Raw genomic sequence first — 22,950 nt, 5'->3', positions numbered from 1 at the left:
GTGTAATTTGTTATCTGGGGGTGATAAATTAGTGGTCTCCGTTGCAGTTATGTTTCCTATTAGTCATGACGTGAGAAGGCCTCTCTTCCTGTGTTTACCTCTTTGCTCAGTCGCCCGGGTGGAGGAGTAAGATAAAGCTCCGCTTAGAAAGAGTTTTTGACGTCTGACGCAACACAAAGATGCCCACTTTATCAAATGTGCCAATCCATGCACACGCCAAACCCAGTGTAGCAAGGAGGTGGAAATCAATAAAATCAGTGACTACTCATTTATTCACCTGAGCCTTCATGACAGCCACTTTAATCCAGTTGCTACAGTGAAGAAAAATGTCTGACAGCTACTTCTCAGACAGGTCAGGATAGAACAGACACAATGCTTCAGTATTTTATTATTTAATAGTTCTTAAACTTTTAATGGGGATTCACATTTGGCAGCAGGCTGAATCTAAGGCCTTGTTCATATTGCCAGCCCAAATCTGTTTTTTGGCTTATCTAGATTAAATATGGATCAACTGGTGAATTATTCAGTGAATAAAATATGTGTTTGTGTTAAAGAATAGGGACTTTGAGTTTACTTGAATGTAAATTTGGCTTAAGTGAAACGCTTAATCTTCGCTGACGCTGAGGTAAATACATTTACTGTTAGAGAATTGCAGTGTCATGTTTTAAGATGACAAAATTAGCTTCTTCCTAAAAGGGAGTCGCTTTGAATGCTTCACCCCTTGGCTGTAACTGGGTACCCTGAGCTCTTTGAGTCTCTTCAACAACTTAAATTAATAACTTCTGGCAGTACCAATGCCATTCTTGGCCCTGCGAGTCTGTTGCTCTGCTACAGCAGCACATAATTCTGCCGAAAAAGCACTTAACCTGCATTTTACAAATTAAATATGGCCTCAATACAGCCGCATAGACAGAACTGGTTAATTTGATGATGGGCCACAGTCTGCAGCTCAAGGTAAACTGTTGTGTCAGGTGTGACCTTCATGTCAAGACATCTTGACCTTTCTGCGCAGGGCTGGAGCTCTCATATTAGATATGGAAATGGACAACCAAGGAGAAAAGAACAAGCTTTGCGATCAAACTATGGTAAAAAAGAAAATAAGGCAGAGGGACAGAAAGGGTTGGTACACTCAAAGAGAAATAGACTGTCCTCTACATTATTAAAGGTTAACGAAGAACCTATTGTATATTTAACTACAAAAAAAAAAACATTGGAAGGAAATTATGTGAAAAGCTCTCACCTGTGTATGATACGTTTGGTGCGTAGGTATCCCAGCGCTAGGGCCAGTTCACAGACGTACAGCTTGACAGTGCTCTCGGAGAAGTGGACGTTTTGCTGGAGGTGGTAGCGCAGGTCCCCTCCCAGGAGCAAGTCAACCACCATAAACATGTCCTCCTCATCCTGGAACGAATACCTGCAGGGGAAGACGAGCAGGAGTGAAGAATTGGGCCACAGGGATGGCAGGACAGCAGCAAGGACGCAGAGAAAGAAAAATTGGAAAGTAGGATGCACGGGAGTGGAAGGTCAATGGGGATTTTTGGAAGTCTAAATGGTTACCTAAATGAACAGATTTTACTTGTTCTGACTTACTGTAACATTAAATATACAACACCTTTTCCCATAAGAAATAAAATAGGATGACAAGTGCAAACTCAACTCATGCCAAACTTGCGTTTCTCGGGCAAATCAACTTCTTTAAGAAAGGAAGTTAGTAAAAGTATGTTGTAAGTAGTTGTGACTTATCAGAGAATGGACATGGGCCTTCTGAGGGCGTCCTATGGTGTCTGGCATCAGGATGTTGTTAGTGGGGGCCTTTGGGTCCTATGGTTTGAGGGGAGGGGCCTCTGTGGATCATCCCACAGATACTTGATCAGTTTGGAATCTAGTGAATTTGGAGGCCAGGTCTACACCTTGTGTTTGGGAACTAGGGAATTTGGAGGACACTCTGTGAGGACACTCTGCCATCAAGGAGTGTCATTGCATGTCTAAGTAACATCCACACGAATGAATGACAGGTACAAAAGTTTCCCAGCAGAACACTGTATTATCACAAGATGGTCAGTGTTATTCACTTCTCCTGTCACTGGTTTTAATGTCACGCCTGATCGGTGTATATAAAAGAAGGCTTTGAGAAGAAAAAACCTTTCAGCAAAATTACCATACAGTGTTTCAACACAATAATCTCTTTCCAAAAACACAATCTTCAGAGTCTCTGATGGTATATACCACTCTACTCTGCATGACTGATCACCAAGAATCATCCTCTTTCACTTTGCTGCAGGAGCACCTACATGCTGGCTGAGTCATACTACCTGAGGCAGTGCTCATTATCACATCCTCAAGGCTAACAAGCTGAGAAAATGAATATTTTAATATTGCCTTGTACGGACATGTCTATAATCGTCAGACGCATTTTTGGCCACTTAAAAAGCATGTGACAGGATGTAGACTTTGTGAACTATGTCTCTTTTCTTCTGTTATCTTTTTATCTTGTCTCTGTTTTTCATTTTTAATATTAAGACCTTCAGAACTACATTTTTTATTACTTTTAGACCAACATTTATTTATTAATGTGATCATACTTGTCATTCTTCAATAAAGCTGTACACACTCAGCACCAAAACCAAAATAAGTCGTTGCACCATCTGCATATTTAGAAATACACGGACACAATCATAGTTACTGCCCATTGTTTTTGTTATTGTCTAGTCTGTAGGAAAATATAATTGAGGGCAGTCCACACAGAAAGCATGATCTCTGTGATAACATTTGCCATCAAAAAACATATTATTATCAGACTCCTTTTTTTCCCCATTACATGAAGAAATGTGCACAGTGCCAGTGAGCAATGGAACATTCCCTTTGCATTGGACAACATGAATGTCTCTAATTATACCTCAATTACTCAGAAGAATCCTGTATTTGCTTAGCATCATTGTCTGCTCAGAGGGCTCCTAGTTTTGCTGCCATTTATGATGAGTAGATTGTACATTGTCTGGTGGTTTTCTTTTTAAATGGTCTGAGGCCAAGTCATCAAATATTCTAAAGAATTGGCATGGCATGTTATCTCCAAAAGATATTAATGTGGTGCAAATAATATCTTTGTATTTCTGAAGTGGAAGGTATTTATAGTACGGCGTACTGGGTGTAATATGTGTGCCTCAGTCCTCTGTTCGTGTGTGAGGGATGTTCTGAGTGGGGAAAAACCAACTCTTAGTGATCAATCCATTCATCCATCAATTAAGCACTGACATACACAGCAAGCCTGTATCAGCACAGAGACCACAGCTTTGCCATTTGAGAAGCTGTTGCACATAGCATGGATTTAAGGGCCTCAGTTTTTTTCTCTCACTCTGAATGATGAGCAAATTAGTTTCTCACCCACAATAAAATAATTAAACATTAAAACCACTGATGGGAGAAGTAAATAACATTGACCATCTTGTGACAACACAATGTTCTGCTGGGAATCTTTTGGACCTTTTTGTTACTTAGACATGTAACACCAAGACCACCCCGTAGCAATGACACTCCTTGAGGGCAGCAGCCATGCCCAGCAGGACACAGCCTGACACAGACACACACACAAAAACAGTTTAGGAACAACTAAAAAAAACATGAAGAACAGCACAAGGTGTTGACCTGGCCTCCAAATTCACTGTAGGATGTGCCACAGAGGCTCCTCCCCTCAACCCATAGGACCCAAAGGCCCCCCACTTACAACGTTCTGTTTCCAGACACCACAGGACACCCTCAGAAGGCCCATGTCCATTCTCTGATGAGTCACAACTGTTTTAGAGGCACAAGGGAGACCTACACAACATTAGGAAGGTGGTCATAATGTTATGCCTGAGGTAGGCTTCAATTTCACTGCACACTTCTGAGAGGTGCTGACTATTGATTTATTAATTTTTTTCTCAGCAAGGAATCCATGGGGGTTTCTGCTGGCAGACCAGGGTCTTCATCTTGGCTCAGACTCAGTGCTGAATGACCAAGGGTAGTTTTTTGCCACGTTGGTGAACTCCCTTCCTCTGGGCCCTTCACCCATAAAGTGACGGTGGTGCGTTTCTGCGTTGGATGGATGGGGATTGATTGGGCTGACTCCAAACTGTCTACTAAGGCTCAGATAATGCTGAGGCCACTTAACATCTAAATTCCAGTGGCCTTAGAGCGTGGAAAGACTATCTGCGAAATGCCCGTCCTGAAGATGCACGTTTGACAAAGTCACAAAGACACATAAAACACATTGCTGTCTGTCAACCTTATCCGGGGAAAATCTGGGAAACATTTTGAATTTCTCCCTCGTAAAAAAACGCAGTTGTACAATTGTAGGCAGCACATCGGCGAACAGTTCACCACCAATTAAAATTAGTTTGAAGAAAAATAAGACCGGCCAACTCAGCTTTCCTGAAGTACAGTACAGCTGAATGCATGGGACCAGAAGCAATGCTATTGATCACTCAGACAAGCAGTAATTACTTAGCCACGCCTGCAGATGCCAGAGTTCTTTTGGCAAAGTATATGTGACTGAATGTGTGTGTACCTGCACAACAATTTTTGTAAAGAATAGTTAGAATTTTAGACAAAAAAGTCTAGAGGCTTAACACAGAGCAAGGTGTTTTTGCAAAGCAAGTAGAGCTCCCCCTGGTGAGTGGCTGCAGTATAGGTCATAAGCTCCACCTCCTTCATGTTAGTGGATGGGACTTGGGCCGAACTACAACACTTAAGTACACGTCAAATAATATTTTTTCTAAGCATGGTTTCTGTCATTTTTGGTAGTTATTATAATGCATGTTCAAGTGTCCATTTTTATGCTAAGTTTCATTTTAGTTAGTTATTAGACGCTATAGAAACAGGATGTGACATCATGATGACTACCAGTTGCCATGCCAACCGCCAAATGAAAATGTGAGTGAGTCTGGCAGAAGTGTGGGCAGGTCATCGATAATGCGACTCAGCACTCTTGGGCCGTACTGCGCAGACTCTGGCTCCAAGCACACAAGATGGTGCCACCTGTATGCCTGTAAAAATAACGCCAGTTTGGCCAATGCAAAGAAGTGGGGATGCAGCATCCATATTTATATACAGTCTGTGAATCCCATTATCATCAGCAGACATATTGTTTGTCATGGTCGTAACATCGACACCTGCAGTGGCTGTTTGTGTGCAGTTTTGATACCATACGTCGAATTTATGTTATTATATTCCAGAGCATTGCAGGTTCAAATAATGTGACTGCTGACACATCCACTTCATCACAGACCAGAACCACAACAGCAGCCAAACTCCAGACAATAACAATAACCGTCACAGCCAGGCGGAGCAGCTGCACCTGTGCTCACAGCTAGCGTCTGGCTAGTGTCAGAGATCTGCCTTTTAAATGAGTAATGAGCTCCAAATAAATCAGGTAAAGTGTCACATCATCTCTACTTTCTGTGAAGTGTTTCCCTTAACTGCCAGTCTGTAACTGGGTTGGACCAACACACCAACTGTTGGTACAGATCGAAAGGAATTAAGCATATTGTGAGAAAATGCAAAAATTGTGGGGCAACACAGAAGTTCGCAAGTAAATTCTCGACCTGGCCCTTAAGGAGATACACCTATCAAGAATAACATTATGACCACCTCCCTAATATTGTGTAGGTCTCCCTTGCGCCTCCAAAAGAATTGTGACTCTTCAGAGAATAGACATGGGCCTTCTGAGGGTAACAGGATGTTGTTAGTGGGGCCCCTTTGGGTCCTATGGGTTGAGGGGAGGGGCCTCTGTGGATCATCCCACAGATACTTGATCAGTTTGGGATCTAGTGAATTTGTAGGCCAGGTCAACACCTTGTGCTGTTTTTCATGTTTTTTTTTGAGTTGTTCCTAAAGTGTTTTTGTGTGTGTGCCTGTGTCAGGCTGCATTCTGCTAGGGGGTGGCTGCTGCCATCAAGGAGTGTCATTGCTATGGGGTGGGGGTGCCTGTTCTGCTCTAGGTGGGTGCTACATGTCTAAGTAACATCCACACGAATGTCCGGTCCAAAGGTTTCCCAGAAGAACATTGTATTGTCACAAGATGGTCAGTGTTATTAAGGTCATAATCTTGTGGCTGATTGGTATACAGCATGTACCTTACAGATAATTTGGACATATTCTGAAAAGAGTGGACATGCATGAGGAGTCTATGAAGAGCTGTCATTAGAATCTAAGGGGGATGTAACTGAAGCAACAGAGTGGATGAAAATGGTTATGTGTGCGCATGAAGATCAGAGAAAGGTTACGTTGGAAAATGATCTTGAGTCTGGCACAGAAGGAAGAAGCCCACATCAAAGACTCGTCACATTTTCTTAAATATTAAAGCAATCCTTCACTTCACAGATTCAGGATTTGTAGTTTTTGCAACTGTGCTCATAGTTTCCTCCCACATACCCACGGTGCCCTTGCTGTATGTGAAGGACCAATCAAGCACACATTTTGAAATGTCATTCAGAGAGATTCTTTGTTATCTAGAAACTTCAAGTTTTTTGGTGATTTGAGGCAAACTGTGAAAATCGTGTCATTTGGGAACGCATACATTAACATTCACTGAGGTGCAACAGTGTGAGACCAAGCATGCAAAACTGGGAGTAATTTAAAAAATAAAAGCAAAGCTGAACATGTGTAAAATATTAATGACCTAAAATGTGATAACCAAAGCTAAAAAAAAAAAATAGCTGCCTGAAAAACTATAAACCAAGACAAGAAAAACAAGCCTTTCTGTTTTTTAGTGTGAGCCAGACAGCAGTTTGTTTGCTGGATGGACTCCGTTTTACTCTCTCTCTATTAATCTTTTGATTAACTGTCTTTGCCCGTCATTCTCTCTCTCTCTCTCTCATTTTTGGCCTATTTCTCGCACCGTTTCTGTCTCCCTCGGTCTACCTCGGTCTCTTGCCCTCATGCACAAGCGCACACACACAAACACACATTGTTGTAAATACCTCTAACCCAGCAGAGTTAGTTAAGGTGGCGGAGAGTCCGAGAGGCTGCTGTCACAAGCATTTAGGCGACACAAACTGGACGTAATTGCTCCCTTTCTTGGCAAAAAAAACCCATCAAACTGCAGCTTCTCTAGAAAAAACAGCAGCTTATTTAAATTGCAGATAATTAAATGTAGTTTTCTAATCTTTATAATCAGGTTTATTATTTTACTTTTTCAGCCCCGAGTCGATCCTTTGAGAACACGTAGTTCAAAATTAGAGTGGACATCGCTCTTCTTTGCATTTCTTTATAATTTACGTCTATAACTGCACTGACCAACATTTGCTTCTCAGTCACGTAAAATTCATGAACATAAATAAAATTAAAAAAAAAGCAGGCATAGGGATAAAAAATTAAAACAAATACAATTAAATTCTAAAAAAAAAATACTAAAGTTGGAAAGTGCACTTGTCGGTACAGAATAATATACATGCAATATATATTAAATAGACAAAATGTGCCTAATGTAGATCAATATCAGGACATGATCGTGGGGGCTGTGCAGTGCAAACAGTTCAGAGTTTCCCATATTGCACACATACTGTATGTGAAGGTATTGCACATTGTTCATTGTGACATGGGGTAGCTCCTTCCTCCTTAATATCTACATGATGAATTCAGAACTTTGGTTGGGGAAGCTAGTGTTGCTCTTAAAGAGGGGCAGCAAAGCCATCAAATCAATCGATAGCACAGTCGAGTCCTCCGCGAAACCAGTCTAATCGAGTAGAAAACCAACTCTCATGCTTGGCTGACATTTCCATGTTTTTTGTCCCTATAGTCTTTCAATCAAAAAGGCTAGGTGGTAAAAGCTGAATGGGCTCGGCCGTTACTGATGGGAGAAAGTCCTCCAAGTAATCAAGACTGACTGGCTCGCTGCAATGTCTCACATTTCTTCTTGCTCGGGAAATAAGCCGCCGTAAAGGAAGGCTTTATGGAATGGTTTTAAAAACAATGAAGCACATGCACTTAAGCTTATTCAGTTTATACTACTACACTGCATCCTATTGTAGAAGGCAGCTACCTTTTTTTTTATAAGATTCAATGAGATACTGTATGAAAACGAGTGGCACGAGCGATATAAAGTTTATTTGGTATTAGAGCTGCCAATCAGCAACATACCTGAAACTAACCAACCTGGTGCTAATTGAGCCTTATATTCTATGCTCTCTCAGTGATACCTGCAATCCATTTAGAGCGCAGATTGGACTCCAGCATTTCCTCTTTACCTCCCTCTCTCGCTCGACCTCTGACCGTGGCGACACGGCGCCTGGATGATGTTTGAATATGAATTGAATCCCGTGTGACCTGCTGCCACTGCTGTCCAAGTGAATTAGACATGGCACTGATTAAGTTGTCCGTCCGCAGGTAGGCTTCGGGCCACATAAGTTCACTTGAGTCGCCGCTAATGAGGCAACATGACTAACGTGATTTCGGAGGGGAAGCAGCGGATTCACGTTCACGGTTTTATGTTTGAAAGCGTGACTGAAAGTCATCAAACGTTGGGCAAATCACTTCCTGAATAACCAGATATTGAAAAGATAATAGTAGAAAAATAGTGATCCTACCCATTGATATTAAGATTGATGATATATAGTTTAATATATAGCACATTAGTTTGCTACAACTGCAATAGGTGATGATGTGCATCAAAAATAAGAAAATGTACTTTTCCAGTGTTTAGTATTAAATATAAATTTATAAATCTATATAAATAGTCAGTATACATAAAGTATACATAACTAATAGATAATACAAACAACATGATGTAATGATAATGAACAGATGTGCAAGTATGAAACTGAAAATAACCCAACAACCCAGTGAGTAGTTTGTCTCCATTTTTATGTTGTAGCTGCAGTGCACTGACAAAGAACAGAACACATTCTCAACCATCCATTAGCAGCTGTTGTTTGATGTCTCGACCAGAGTTTTGGGCAGAGAGCAGAAAACAGCAGCCAGGCTGTGGCTTAGCACCTGTACATTACGTCGAAATGGCGCAGACTTTTCATCAGCCTTCCTGGCACCGAGCCTGGTCGAGCTCTCTCTCTCTCTCTCTCTCTCTCTCTCTTTGTAGCGAGCTTGTTTGCTCTTGTCCGTTCTCCTGGTCTCCCTTTGTCTGTTAGTCCCCCTGCAACCACTACCCTTATCTCATCCCTTCTTTTTCTTTCAGCGTCTATATCTGCTCCGCCACATGTGCATTTCAATGTGACCCCTTGGTGGCCTCCAGGCAGGCAGTCTGATGGGAGCGCATCCTGTATGGAGCTTTTAGAGGCGGAGGCACCCCAGGCCACTACAGTAATAGAAGTCTCCAGAAACCACAGGTGGCTCACAGGCTAATGGTAACGTGTCCTTTAAAAAATAATAAAAATAAAAAATGAAAAACACCCTTCGATCTGTCAACATAGCAGTTGTGGCATGCAAGGCTACACAGTTAAATGAAGTAAAACTGAAGCAATTCCAGAATTGCCAAAAGAAACACCGTAATCCTGCAAGACTTCATACTACAATATTCAGGATGTTTTGTTGTGAAATGAAACTAAGGAATATTGCCAGCATATAAATAATAACAGACATGTCTCCTCTTTGAAAAGCAGGAGACTTGCAGGGATGTGGACAGATACCAAGTTAAATTAATCTCAACTTTGAGGAGACGTGATTTAAGGGAAGAGCAGTTCATCACTGCGCTCTCCAACAAACACGAACTGTCCATCTGCACTCACTCAACTCACAAAAGTCAAAAAATGCGACACCTATGACCTCCAGTTCATTATGTGGGGTAGCTTGCTATGGATACGAGGCAAGATCTAATGAGAAAATGATAGGGCCTGGTTCTTCTAATCCTTAAATACCAAAATATAACAACAAGTCATAATGCTGATAGTGAGCTTAGGAAGGTCTTAGGAGATGAACATGGAGGAGCTTGTTCCATGAGAGTTGATTCACCAACCACAACCTAGCATGTCAACTAGCGATGTTGCCCAAGAATGAATTGCTTTACACATGGACGGGGCTTAAGAAGGACTTTTCCTTCTTTTTGTGAAGTCAATAAACTAAACATTTTCTAAACTGTAATCTGTAAAAACAAGTCAGTGAGTCTCAGTCTCACAAGGTATTGAAATGACTGACGCACACAAACACACACACTGTCTGACCACAGCGCCTTGCTGAAATGCACACGGCCGGCCAACTGCTCAGCCTGCGACATGTTGGATCGATGCCGACAGCCTTCCGACCTTCCTCCCGCCCCACCTCCAAGCGCCTCCCTTTGACTGACAGCTCCCATCAGTCTGTGACTCCCTGAGCGCCCACGCATGGTCGCACTGCCGTTCCAAAACACGTACACCCATCCCTTACACAAAGGCACATGAGAATTTCATGCATTTCCATGTGATATATGACTCCACTTACAAATAACAAAGAGAGAGATTCTGAGCTATTAGTTTGGGTGATTTCTGAATGCAGCATGTTTTTAAATAAAATACCACTCACTTTTTTAGCATTTTTACTTCTACCAAGGCAACAATTAGGCAGTAACGTGGCAAGAATAGGAAAATAGATCTTCCATTTCACCAGGTCACCTTGACATCAGGCCAAATCCTTGACATGCTGACATGCGGCTTTTTAACATACGGCAGCACCTGCAGTGTTAAAAGGAAAATAAGGATGTGATGTGCACATTTCGCAGATACACAAGGACACTGTTTGTACCTTAGATCCAAGCAGAGCCTATTATAACGCTCACAGTACTTGTGATATCAGAGTCCGGATTTACTTAACTCCATTCAAACTCAAAACTTAAGGAAACTCTATTGCCTGCACAACACAACGTGTCTGGTTTGCTTGACCTTTTATTTCAGAATCCTTGGGGGGAACACTGCTCTTGGCTATGTTTGAGAAAAAAGCATTGCCTTGTTTGGGACATAATGGCGTTACAGTTTGGTTTTCTGAGAATAAAAATGCACGTGAACGTGCTCTGAATGATGTCTCGCTCTGCATAGAAATGTAATGCATTAGTAAGATTACATAAGCAAAAAAAGGGACTCCCTAAAGCGATTTAAGCTTCTACTGCACAATGTTTCAGACCTTTGTTAAAGTGACGTAATGCTCTTTTTCTTCCTTTGAAAGGTATTTTTTACTATGGCATGTTACATCATAGCAATATTTGTCCTCTGATGCCATTAAAATGAAGTGTCTTATAGAATTTGTTGAAAGAAGTTGAGCGGTAAACATTATTGTTATGTAATTTAAAACTGATGTGGTGATTAGCACTGATGCCTCACAGCATGAGCTGGCTCTGGGTTTGAATCCATCGGCCGATTGGGGCCTTCCTGTGTGGAGTTTGCATGTTCTCCCTGTGTCTGCGTGGGTTCTCTCCAGGTACTCCCACTGTCCAAACACATACTCGCTAGGTTCACTGGTGATTCTAAATTGGCTATAAGTGTGCATGTGAGTATGTATGGGTGTCTGTCTCTCTGTGTTAGCCCTTCGATAGACTGGCGACCTGTCCAGGGTGTACCCCGCCTCACCTGACGACAGCTAGGCTCCAGTTCTGGCGTGATTGCTCACAGGACAAGTGGTTACAGAAGATGAATGATTATTTTATTTTAATTCAGAGCATTCGCTGCCTTGAATTGTAGCACCTTTGGATTGTGTGGTTGGTTAAGAAGTGCGACTCAACGGGAATATTCCAACAATGAGTAACAAGAAATTCAAGGTCTGACAGACTCAAAACACTCATCTAAAGGCATATGACTAACAAGCCGTGTCACGTTGCGTGCTATCACTACGCATTTTGTGTTTTTTGCTGTGTTATTTCACATTGTGTAGTCGCGGTCAACGGCTGTCTATCCCCGACACCGTCTACTGTGTCATTTATTGCCACAAAATTACAGCTAAAAAGCTTTTAATGCCTAGACATGCAAAATGTGCCCGGAGTGGCGTGCTATCCAAACACAATTCCAGTAACATCACTTTGATATTGCTCCCCTCGATCTAAATAGTTTTACCCAATGGTATTGTACACATTGTGGAATATTAAAATATGTTAAACTAATGGCTTTGGAAATATTATTACGTGCAATCTTCTTCGGCTCTGAGCCAAATTAATGTTTGCCTCCCAGAGAACATATAACACAATCTGTGCTCAGCACATCCATCACAGCAAACAGCAAACGTGTAGCGTTCTTCCTCTCTGACATTTACTCCATCAAGGAAAAGATCAACTGAAACAAGCACAGTTAAAGGGGCAACAAGACTAAAAGCTGCATCTTTGGTTGCAATCTCTCTCTCTGTCATATACAGTATAAATGTTTCCGCTGCCAATAAGGGCTCCCCTTACACAGTGGGACTTGCTGGCTCATCAGTAAACTGGTCACACCAAAGGTTAAGTATCTTAAAACTAAGTGTCCCCTCATAGACTGTGCATGCATGGAAAATAGCTTGTGTTTTGCTCCTGTCTTCCAAGTTTATTGTTGTTTGGCTGCATGCGGCGTGCAGACAGACATCTGAGTTCATGCCCAGCAGCAAATGCAGTGACAGCAAAACGAGAGGGGGAGAGAAAAGGAAGCGAAGCAGGTGGCGAAGGAGGGGGAAACAGGAGAGGAGAAGAGGAGAAACAAGAGTAAGGTGAAAGCAGACGAGTGAATGAATGAGAGGAGAGAGGGGGAAGGAGAGAGGACAGACCAGGGGACGGGGTTCTGCGTGCTGCTGGCTCAGTGCGGCTCATGTGCTTGCAGGTGATCTCCCCCCGTCTCTGACCTTGAGCGCTTACCTCAGGACAATCATAACTTATGCCAACTCAACATAGTGAGAGAGACAGAAAGCGAGAGAGGGAGAGATTGGGTGAGTGGGCACAGCGCTGACCCAAGCACATCTCTGGAGGAAATCACCTCCACCCGGGGGGAGGGGTGGAGGTTTACGCTGCCAACAGCATTAACTTCCAACTATTTATTTTTTTGTCCAACACAGCAAGCAATCAAGCAAGAAAGCAAGCACTCGCTTAGTTTGTCTGATGAGTCTGTACACTATGCGCTGCTCTCCTCCTCCGCTGATCTCCTCTACCTCCTCTACCTCCACTAGGCTTTGTAGCTGTTCTGCCTTTTCGTGTGCCTCTCTTTTGTATTTGTAATGCGCTTCAGTTTATATTTATTCACTCCCACTGAGGGACAACTTTGTCTTGTTTCCCTTACACTGGTTATTAAAAAGATTGCTATTGATTCTGGCAGAGTGGCTTTCGAAAACATAAAGGAAATCCGAGACAAGAGGAGGAGGTGAAGAAATGATGGCAAAGCAAAATGCACAAAGGTTAGAGGAGGAAAAACTGGAAAGAAATGAGTGCCACATGTCAAATGATCTTACTTTATCGCGCATTTTATCTATGTCTTTGTTCGGAGATATATAGTAAATAAATGTGATTTGATTTTTGAAATCTGCACTGCAGGTACTGTGGCTATTATTCCTCATCTTTGGGCAGACATCCCCTCCTCTCCACTTCTCCCTCCTTGACAGAAAACCGGGGTGGCTTCCTCTCGAACGTTGCAGCAGTGTGGGAGTGCTTATCAAGAATTAATGATGCCTTTCAGACGGAGACTTAACAAGCCGTACTTATCAGGCATCGCGAAAGTACGATTCCTGGTGCTCCGTAAACTCTGGCTTTCAAATTATGATGAACGAGTTGCTTAAAAGTACCTGATGAGTCATCTTAGATTAGCACTCACAGTTTGGACAAGCGTGTACGGTGCTGAGGGAAAGATTTCCAAGACCCTCCGATTGCGGCGGAGCAGACGAGGAGCTGCCAAGAGAGGAGCGTCATGCCCGTAAAAGCCGAGCTCGGATCAGTGAGCAAACTACATTTTCCTTTTAGCGGCTTCGAGGAGTGAGATGACATGGATGGAGGCTTCCACGGTGGTCAACACCTTTCAGGATGAGACTCAAGACTGCCTGATGCTCTTTCTTTGTGTCTGAGGATTCACTGATTTAATGAATGTGATGCAGTCGCCATAAAAAATGAAATGTGTGACACAGAGTAGGCTACTAAATCTATCAAAAAGCTGCTATGGTTAGCGGTAACCGTTAAACACAAGCGTTTGTGGAGATGTTCTGCTGAAATGGAGAGCATTTGGTTTTCACAGCAGCCTTTTGTATACTGTTTTTAATGAACTGAAGCATATAGACTGACAAGCCACAACATTATGACCATTGACAGGAGAACTAAATAACCTTGACCATCTTGTGACAATCCAATGTTCTGCTGGGAAACTTTTGAACCTGGCATTCACTTGTGTGGATGTTACTTAGATATGCAGCACCCACCTAGACCAGACCAGGTACCCCCACCCCATAGCAATGACACTCCTTTATGGCAGCAGCCATGCCTAGCAGGAGGAGCTTTAGAAACAACTCAAAAAAACATGAAGAACAGCAGAAGGTGTTGACCTGGCCTCCAAATTCACTAGATCCCAAACTGATCAAGTATCTGTGGGATGGTCCACTCAACCCATAGGACCCAAAGGCCCCCACTAACAACACTCTGTTGCCAGACACCACAGGACACCCTCAGGAGTCCCATGTCCATTCTCTGATGAGTCACAACTGTTTTGGAGGCACAAGGGAGACCTACACAAAATTTGGAAGGTGGTCGTAATCTTAAGGCTGACAGGTGTATTCTGTCAGTGTAAGAATTCAAAAAATAGTACCTGAACTCTCGGTGAGGTCATTTGCTCTGACACAGAATACTGAAACACAGAGACACGCAGCCCCACTTTCAAATACCCATTAAACCGTAGCAGCTTACCAGAAGTTGACGAGGAAAGGATGCTCGAGGTTCTGCATGATCTGCAGCTCTTTCAGGACGTTCCTCACTTCATTCCGTTCCACACATTTGAGCTTGTTCATGTACTTCATGGCGTACATCTTCTTGGTGTCTTTCTTCTGCACAATGCAGACCTGATGAGATCACATAAGGGTAAAATCTCCATTGCTGTAAAATGCCTTGCAGCTCTGGAAAAGTCATATACAGTGATTTTGGCACACAGCTCACATTATCCATACAAAATGACTATTTAATTGTCGCTGTCAACATGATAAACAACACGATGAGATGGGACAGTGCAACCCCTCCTTTTGTGCAACAATCTATCGTTGTGATCCATCTTTTCTTTAAAATATTTTCTCCAACGTTGCTTAAAACAGGGCTCAACAGGTCTCATCAATCGGTAAATAGCATGTAAGACATATTGATTGACACATCGGGAAATGATGCAACACATTAGTGTGTTTTCCACCATCCATCTGCGTTTGTCTAAAGCTTTCCTTAATGCACTAGACACATGAACTCGGGGAATGTTAGTAACATCCCTGCAATAACCAGTAATCTGACAGTAATCTAACACAAGGTTGGAAGGAATCTTTGAAGGGTAGGATTTGTCTTTTCTCTCCGTGATCATGAATTGAATCGTCTCTTAAGAACTTTCAACACCAGTATACGTTGCATTTTAGAAATGAGCGACGCCAGTCATTAGAACTGCGAGCGCATGTCGGCAGGAAAGGAATAAATAAATAGAATGACTGTTGCGGGACGAAAACACCTGGTGCAGTTCTGATTGCACGTCAAACTGATGTTGTTCTCTTTTTGAGACCGCCTGAGAATAGACGTATGCCTATTTTCAATATGCAGAGGTGTAATACCCCGTATTTATAGTAGTCGTGCTTCTCTGTGCTACCAGCGTCAATAAGCCAGTGATTACTGCTATCTAAGAGAGTGATCTGTGGACCAGCTGGCACAGTTAATCAGCCAACCCCTGGCCGCATCACTCCTCCCATTGAACCGCTTCCCATCTACTGTGATTAGACCGCTTATCTGTTGTTGATGCCATGTGAGTCCGGTGTTGCATGCATGCATGTGTGTATGCATGTGCATGCGAGTGCATCTCTGCTTGCTGCAAGTGCCGATTTTAATTACGCTGCGCCGCATGGCTTAACGATAAGACGGAACATGACTGCTATCGCCTCAGATTTGTGACCATGGCGCCGCTGGTTGTTCTCAAGCAAATTAACACCGGAAAGCTTTACTAGACCGTGAATGATAATACTGCACGGCCAAGGAGACAGGAGCTGATATTACTTGCAGCAACATGTTGCTTGTTCCTTATGTTAGCAGGACTCCACAAGGAAATCAAAGGGGATCACGTAGAGCTCAAACTAGGTCAATCCACAAACATATTAGTGCTCTTTTAGGGTTTTAGTGGGGAAATATTTAATGATATCACCTCTGAGAATTGTGATGAATTTTACAGATTAATCAGAATCAGCTGAAGTGAAAGGATCACATGCAACTTCTGAACTTGAATTAGATGTCGGAAATTGTATTTTTATTAGTTTTGATTTAAGTGGATCATCAGTGATGTTGGTGTTTCAGTACTGGTTGAATATGTTCATATATTTCTTGGGATGCTCTACGTTCGATTGCCACATCTACAGCTTCCTTGTCGTTATTATCTCCTGTGCTGTGACCTTTTAGACTTATTTTCTGGTTGTTTTGCACGTCGGGAAACTCGAGCAGCATACAGCCTTTTGGAATTAATGAAGTTCTAATTTAACTTTATCCCTCCCTTAACTTTGTCTTTTGTGGACCCTCTGACCTTCTGTAATCGAAAACAGTCTGGAAACACTTTTGCAAACATGGACTTACCTTTCCAAAGCTTCCCTTTCCTATCGCCCTCAAGATCTGGAAGTGGTCGAAATTGACTGTGGGGAAAAAAGAAATAAGAGATACTTAACAATGAACACAAAACAAGCCTAAAGAAGTTTAAGCCTGTAAAATGTTCTGGTTATTCCTTCACTAATAACGATCATGGATAATCAAAGACACTGTCACCAACAACTACGAGCAGCTTTACCTAATCAGCACTCACTCAGCTTTCAGTTTTATGAGCTGTAAATTCTTTCTTCTGCAGAAGACAATGTCACTGAAGCGTGCAGCATTCAGTTCAGAAAAAAAATGGAGTCCGTTTTATTTCAGAGCAAAATAATTAAATGTATTCTGTTTTCATGAGATGATTATTAAATAGTTCTGTTTAATGGAAAGATGAACTGAACAGACAGTATCCTTCTGTCTGCTTAGCTCAATCAAGTTTTATTGTGATTTGGGCTTCAGACAGAGAGAGACGCTTCAGTCTTTAAGTTGCATGGATGGTATTGTTATTAGTCTGTCAGCTTTACTTCCAGGATCAATAACTCACTAATGAAACGATGTTAAGGCACAGGCAATGGTTACTTCCTCTCGTGTTTAGGTGGACGATACCGCAGCGTCCTAAGGCCACGCAAGCTCGAGTACAAGGGGGGCAAGTATCGCGTTTTTAACTTGTAGAAACATAATTCATTTTTTTATTCAGAACAATGCAATACGCTTCTGCAACTTCAATTTACACTAAATAAAAATTACAGGTAGATATAAATCCACACAGAAGCCAAATAACATGTGCACATTTTACAAAATTTAACATGAGGATCAGTGAAGCAGTCCAGTCCAGCTTCAGTTGGTTCACTGCTCTGAGCTTATTTGAACAATATGCCAGTCAAGCTAAACCTGATTGAGGTTGCCAGGGTGACCAGGAGTAGCTGACATATGTCAAAAACCTTCAGCGCAAATAATTCTTGTAGGAAGGCAGCATGTCATTTCTAAATTTCATCCACGGTGCCCTATCCCCCCAGTCCTTCCATTAGTCTCTTTCTCTCTGTGTTACACTTACGCACGACCTAAACCAGATCTGCCTCACTCTCTTCCATCTATCAGCAACATTTATCGCCTATTGGAACCGGATGGGGCTGTTTGTTTCTTGCTGTCATGACAACCAGGACAGAAGGTTTTCCCTCTCTGCTGTTTCCCCGAGGATGGAACAGCTGCTGCCCACTCTTTGCACTCATCTGATCTCACACACACACACACCCAGACAGACAGACAGATGGGAGCTGCGCACGCAGATCTACACAATCCACTCACAATCATCATCAGAAACACCCTCACATTTATTGGCCATAAAGTGCTGACTTAAAACATTACCTGCTTCTTTTTGCAGCAGCGCACTAAGGCGTGCGCTAAGACGCGTACGCGCTCACACATCCTGCCTGCAGTCACTAGATCTATTGGATGTGACAGTTAATGTTATGCTCTGTTAGTCACGTATCACTGGCACTTCCTCCTCTCCCACTATCTGTGTTGGAGTGTTTACACAACCTACTCTTGATAGTGTCCATATGAGGCCCTGCTTTAGGCTGAATGCACAATTATTAGGCAAACTGTGCAGTATTCCTAAGGATTCATTTTATTGTTGCACATATAGAAAATGTTATCAAAAGTTACAGAGAAACTACATTCTTTTTGTAAGAAATAGGTGTCACAAAAAGCAATTAAATTGTATTTTTTTGGCCTTTACAAACAGCGACATACAGTTTATAGCCTCTTGTCTTTTCTAAAACTGCCATGAAGCTTCCATCCATGGGGACCCGTCACTTTCTTCATCTCTACGTGCAAAAAAAAAACCAAAAAAAAAAAACACTTGCTGAAGCAGCAACCACAGCCTCCCAGATGCTGTTCAAAGAGAAGTGCTTTCTTCCCTCACTGTACTATAAATCTCACATTTGGAAAAAAAAGCCCACAATAGGATTTAAGGCAGGTAGGAAGGGTGCCAAGTCATTATCGGGTCACCTTTGAGAGACCTTTGCCGGATAGCTAAGCATTGGAGTATTCTGTCATGCATGACAAAGAGAATGGCAGGAGGTTTGGTAGTTGATTTTATGTCCATCTTCGACCCAAAAAGGTCCAACTAGCTATCGTTAAAGATAGCAGCCCATGCCTTGCTGGCACCTGATTCAAAGTGGTAACGGTTGGTGATATAGCCTTACTTCATTTAATTTCATCTCTCTTTAAAATCTTTTTAAAAAATCCAAGGTTGGTTTCAGTTTCTGGAAGAGTTCTCATTGGGAAATGATTCCTCATTCCTGATAGCTTAATATTTAATTTTTCTTTGTGTTCATAGTGTTACATGAGTCTTAAAGGCAGTTTTGGACAATTTGGACTTTTCAACGTTGGTTAAATTGTCTCACATATATTACCTGAGGTAATGAACCTTTCTAATGACTATGCACGCCTTGATATGAGGTGTTAATCACTTTGGACACGCTCTCCCATTACAAAAACAAATATCAAAGCATCCAAGTTTATATGGTTTGGAGTTGGAAAATGTCCAACAAAATGTGCTGTACAATATGCATGCAGATGTACATGGTGATTTTCCTGCTGAGCTACTTTGAAATTATGTCCTGATGGGTTTTTCAGAAAGACAGCTGTGGTCGTGGATGAGACCGGAGAGCTCTGTGATTGCAGGAAGAGAACCAGTCGAGAAAGAGACAAGAGAGAAGCAGGGGGGACGGTGGACATTTCACCAGCCCGGTTCAATGTGCGTTATTAAATGATGGACACATGAATAACGGAGCGTGTAATGATCAAAGTCTGCACATGAGTGGAATTGACACATTGACAGTCTGTTCCGTGGCGCAAACCAGCTGAGGAAATCATCCGACTGGGAAACTCATCTGCTGGTCAATTTGAACTTGACTGACACATGCTAATCAGTTTGGATTGAAGTAATCACGCTTGTTCATTTTCGACCTCACACGGCGCCTCACGCTCTTCGTATGACCGCAACGTACCGCGTTACAGTCTGGCAGATTGGTTACTCTGTCTGAGTATGTCCAACCTTCGCTGGCCAGCTTTGAAGATGCACAGTCTTTTGGTGATGCATTCTGGGCTGCATGTGGAGTTACACATTGGCCCTCACTTAACATATTAATGATTAGGTCAATATAAATTTGGACACAGACAAATTTTTTTGTTATTTTTTCTCTGTTAAACCAGTTACAGTTATATAATAAATACAGCCGTAAAGTGCAGACTCTCAGTTTTAATTTGAGGATATTCAACTGCAACTCCAACCCTTTTATCTGCTTAACCGCTGAAAAAAAATAATAATAAAAGAATAAGCCACATCTGCCCATAAAGCAGCTTTTGAGTGTCCAATCACTAGGGGTCTGGAAATAAAAACGCCTGTTATTATTAAAACCTTTCCTCCAATTTGGAGGTGGATATCCTCTAATCAAAGCAGAGTCTGCATTTTGAGCCTATAGTCCTTATTTAACTGTAACTCTGTTAGACAGCACCAAAAATTGCACCAATTTCCAAACGTGTATGAGCTGATTAATGGTCTATCCATTGAATTTGCTGGACGAAAACACATTAACTGGAAATTCATGGCAATAAAACAGACTGTTGTGTCACTTCAATGCAATTAAGGCAATTACTTTTTTACTGTTTAACAAGAAGCATTTAACCCACAATCAAATCAGTTTGTCATGCTTGTTCACTGCAAATGTATGTATCTTCAGTGAATGACTCATAGACTGTATAGAGATGAACGACGAACAACTCAAAAGTGAAGCCAAAGCAAGTAGAGCTCCCCCTGGTGACTGAATGCAGTATAGGTCATAAGCTCCACCCCCTCCATGTTAGTGGATGTTACTTGGGCCAAACTAAAACACTAAATACACATTTTTTTTGAGGATGCTTTCTGTCATTTTAGGTACTTAATATAATGTTAATGCATGTACAAGTATCAATTTTTTGGATAAGTTTCATTTTAGTTAGTTATTTGACGCTATAGAAACAGGATGTGACATAATGGCGACCGTGAGAGTTGCAAAAAAGTACAGGATATAATCCAACATTTCTTTGTAACTGTTGGAGGTAGAGCAGACGAAGCGAAAACGTGAGTGAATCTAGAGTCTACCGATAATGTGGTTACCACTCTCGGACCGTACTGCACAGACCCTGGCTACACACTCGCAAGATGGCGCCGCCCACATCCCCGGGAAAATAGCATCAGTTTGGGCAGTGCAAGGAAGTGGCAACGTATTGTCCATATTTATATACAGTCTATGGCATGACTGCACAGTCTAGGAGATAACTGAAAGCATCAGAAAGATGCAGATAGCCAATAAGTAATAAACAGTGTGAGTCTATTTCAGATGTTATAGGGTGGCGCACACGGTTTTATCATTTATAAAATGCAAATGACATTTTCTAAATTAGCCGTCTCATTGTGGACGTAATGACTCTCTCTCTCTCCATCTCTCTCTCTCTGAATCTTCCTCCCGTTCTTCCGCCCCAGAATCCTGTAAATCATGTAAGCACCCAGCAGCGTTTACGCCGTTGCTCCGACAACTGAAACGGAAACCCGCGGCTCCATGTGCCGCCTCAATGTGAATAAAGTACGGTGAGCAGTAAACAGGACCCGTCCATGAACCACAGAGGTGTCCCTCTTGCACAAAGCGGCAAACGTACACACGACACATGAGGGACGCGTGACGTGCGCGCCACATTCTCTGAGGAGATTAACATGTCTTGGCAGAGTTCACCTTCACGTGTGCACCCCTGTGTAAATCAGCTAATGTGAACTCGGTATAAACTATGAAATATGCATTTGTCTCTGCAACGAGACCAGCAGAGAAAACAGACCGTGCATTAAATTTGCTCGCATTCATTTGTCATCTTGCAATAGTCTGTATTTAAAACTTAGCTGCACGGATACTATGGTCAGCATGTGTAATGGCTCACAGCAGAAGTAACAAACAAATATAAATTTCATCGCCGTGGCCAATATCACCTTCCTGTGACATTTGATTCCTCTGAAGTGTAAAGCGAAACCTCCATTTGCATCTTTATTGCTACTCAAAAGAATACGGAGTGACACTTATCAAAATATAAGAGTTCTAATAATTCTAGGCACATTGCTACTGGAAGCCACCGTTGCCATGTCAACAACCTGTTTCTTTGTGTGTTTTTTCTGGAAGCTATCAGGTATTTTGTAAATGGTTCTCATAACAATTTGTCTTTTCTTTTTTTACTCTCTATCTCTAATTATCTCCTCCTTCTCTCTATTAACCCCTGTCTTCCTCCCTCTGCACCCCTCCCAGTCATGCCCTGTGTCTCCCGTGCACCTTGAGAGTATAAAGCTTCGAGGGGACATAATAGGCACGCTGCAATGTCGAGCAATAACAAGCCAAGAAACACCCATTTGGTCCCTCTGACCTCAAGAGGAGAACCCTCTCTGCCTGTGACGTGGGTTTCATCAGCGAGTGGATTACTCCGTTTCCAGCGAGCAGGGCTGTTTCTCATTCAAAACGGCGCGTTCTCTTTGTTTATTATCCCTCTGCCCTCTGTGAAATCGCCCACACTGTTTGCGAGAGAGGAGTCAGAGAAGGTGCACTATTGCATTAACTCGGGAGTTCAGAGAAGCTCCGTCATGAGTGACATTTCCAGCACGGCACGCCGGATGACTGAGCAGCAAGGTTAACTATGAGCAATGGCTTCATCTCGGGTAGAGGTTGCCCACGGTGAAAAAGAGAAAGCCACGGACGCGAGGCGCTGGTCTGGCGGTCGGTGTGGGAAAAATTTATTTGGTTTCTCGCATGATAGTGAAAATCATGTCCCAGCAGACGACAAATACGAACTCAAATGCTAATTAATAGAAGTGTATCCTGTCTGAATATAACCTGTTTGAACTTAAAATATGTTTTACAGCTTTAGTGAGCAACTTTATACAAAATAATAATCAAATGTAGCAAACTGTCTGTGACACAGAAACAAATCTGTAAAAACTTAAATAGAAAAGTCCCTTCTGACTAAATCACTGACTCATGTAACACTGGCTTATTTCAAGGTTCAGCCAGAGTGGAATTCATTTCAGAGACTGACTCAATAAATTCACAATGTTTTATGTAAGAAACTAAGAAAAAAAGGAAAATTAATTTGAACCAAGAGCCTCATGCAAACCAAGAGCTGTAACACCTCTTGTAGAAGAAGACCTTGATTTCCATCAGTCTACAAATAGGTTTAATATA

General features: G+C 42.1%; 1 protein-coding gene across 1 annotated transcript in view; it reads right to left on the bottom strand.

The window, feature by feature from the left end:
* Positions 1 to 22,950, bottom strand: part of stk32a (serine/threonine kinase 32A) — a gene marked incomplete at its 5' end in the record, with an annotated part of 54,852 nt that overhangs the window by 31,499 nt on the left and 403 nt on the right. The window contains 3 exons of the mRNA XM_084564834.1: positions 1,241 to 1,414; positions 14,789 to 14,940; positions 16,685 to 16,740. Coding sequence (XP_084420960.1) covers positions 1,241 to 1,414; positions 14,789 to 14,940; positions 16,685 to 16,740 — 382 coding nt within the window. The remainder of the gene's footprint in view (positions 1 to 1,240; positions 1,415 to 14,788; positions 14,941 to 16,684; positions 16,741 to 22,950) is intronic.

This window comes from Chelon labrosus (genome assembly GCF_963514085.1).
Source record: "Chelon labrosus genome assembly, chromosome: 17".
NCBI lineage: Eukaryota > Metazoa > Chordata > Actinopteri > Mugiliformes > Mugilidae > Chelon > Chelon labrosus.
Note: the sequence above shows the minus strand (reverse complement) of the source record. Positions and strands in the feature narration are given on the sequence as shown.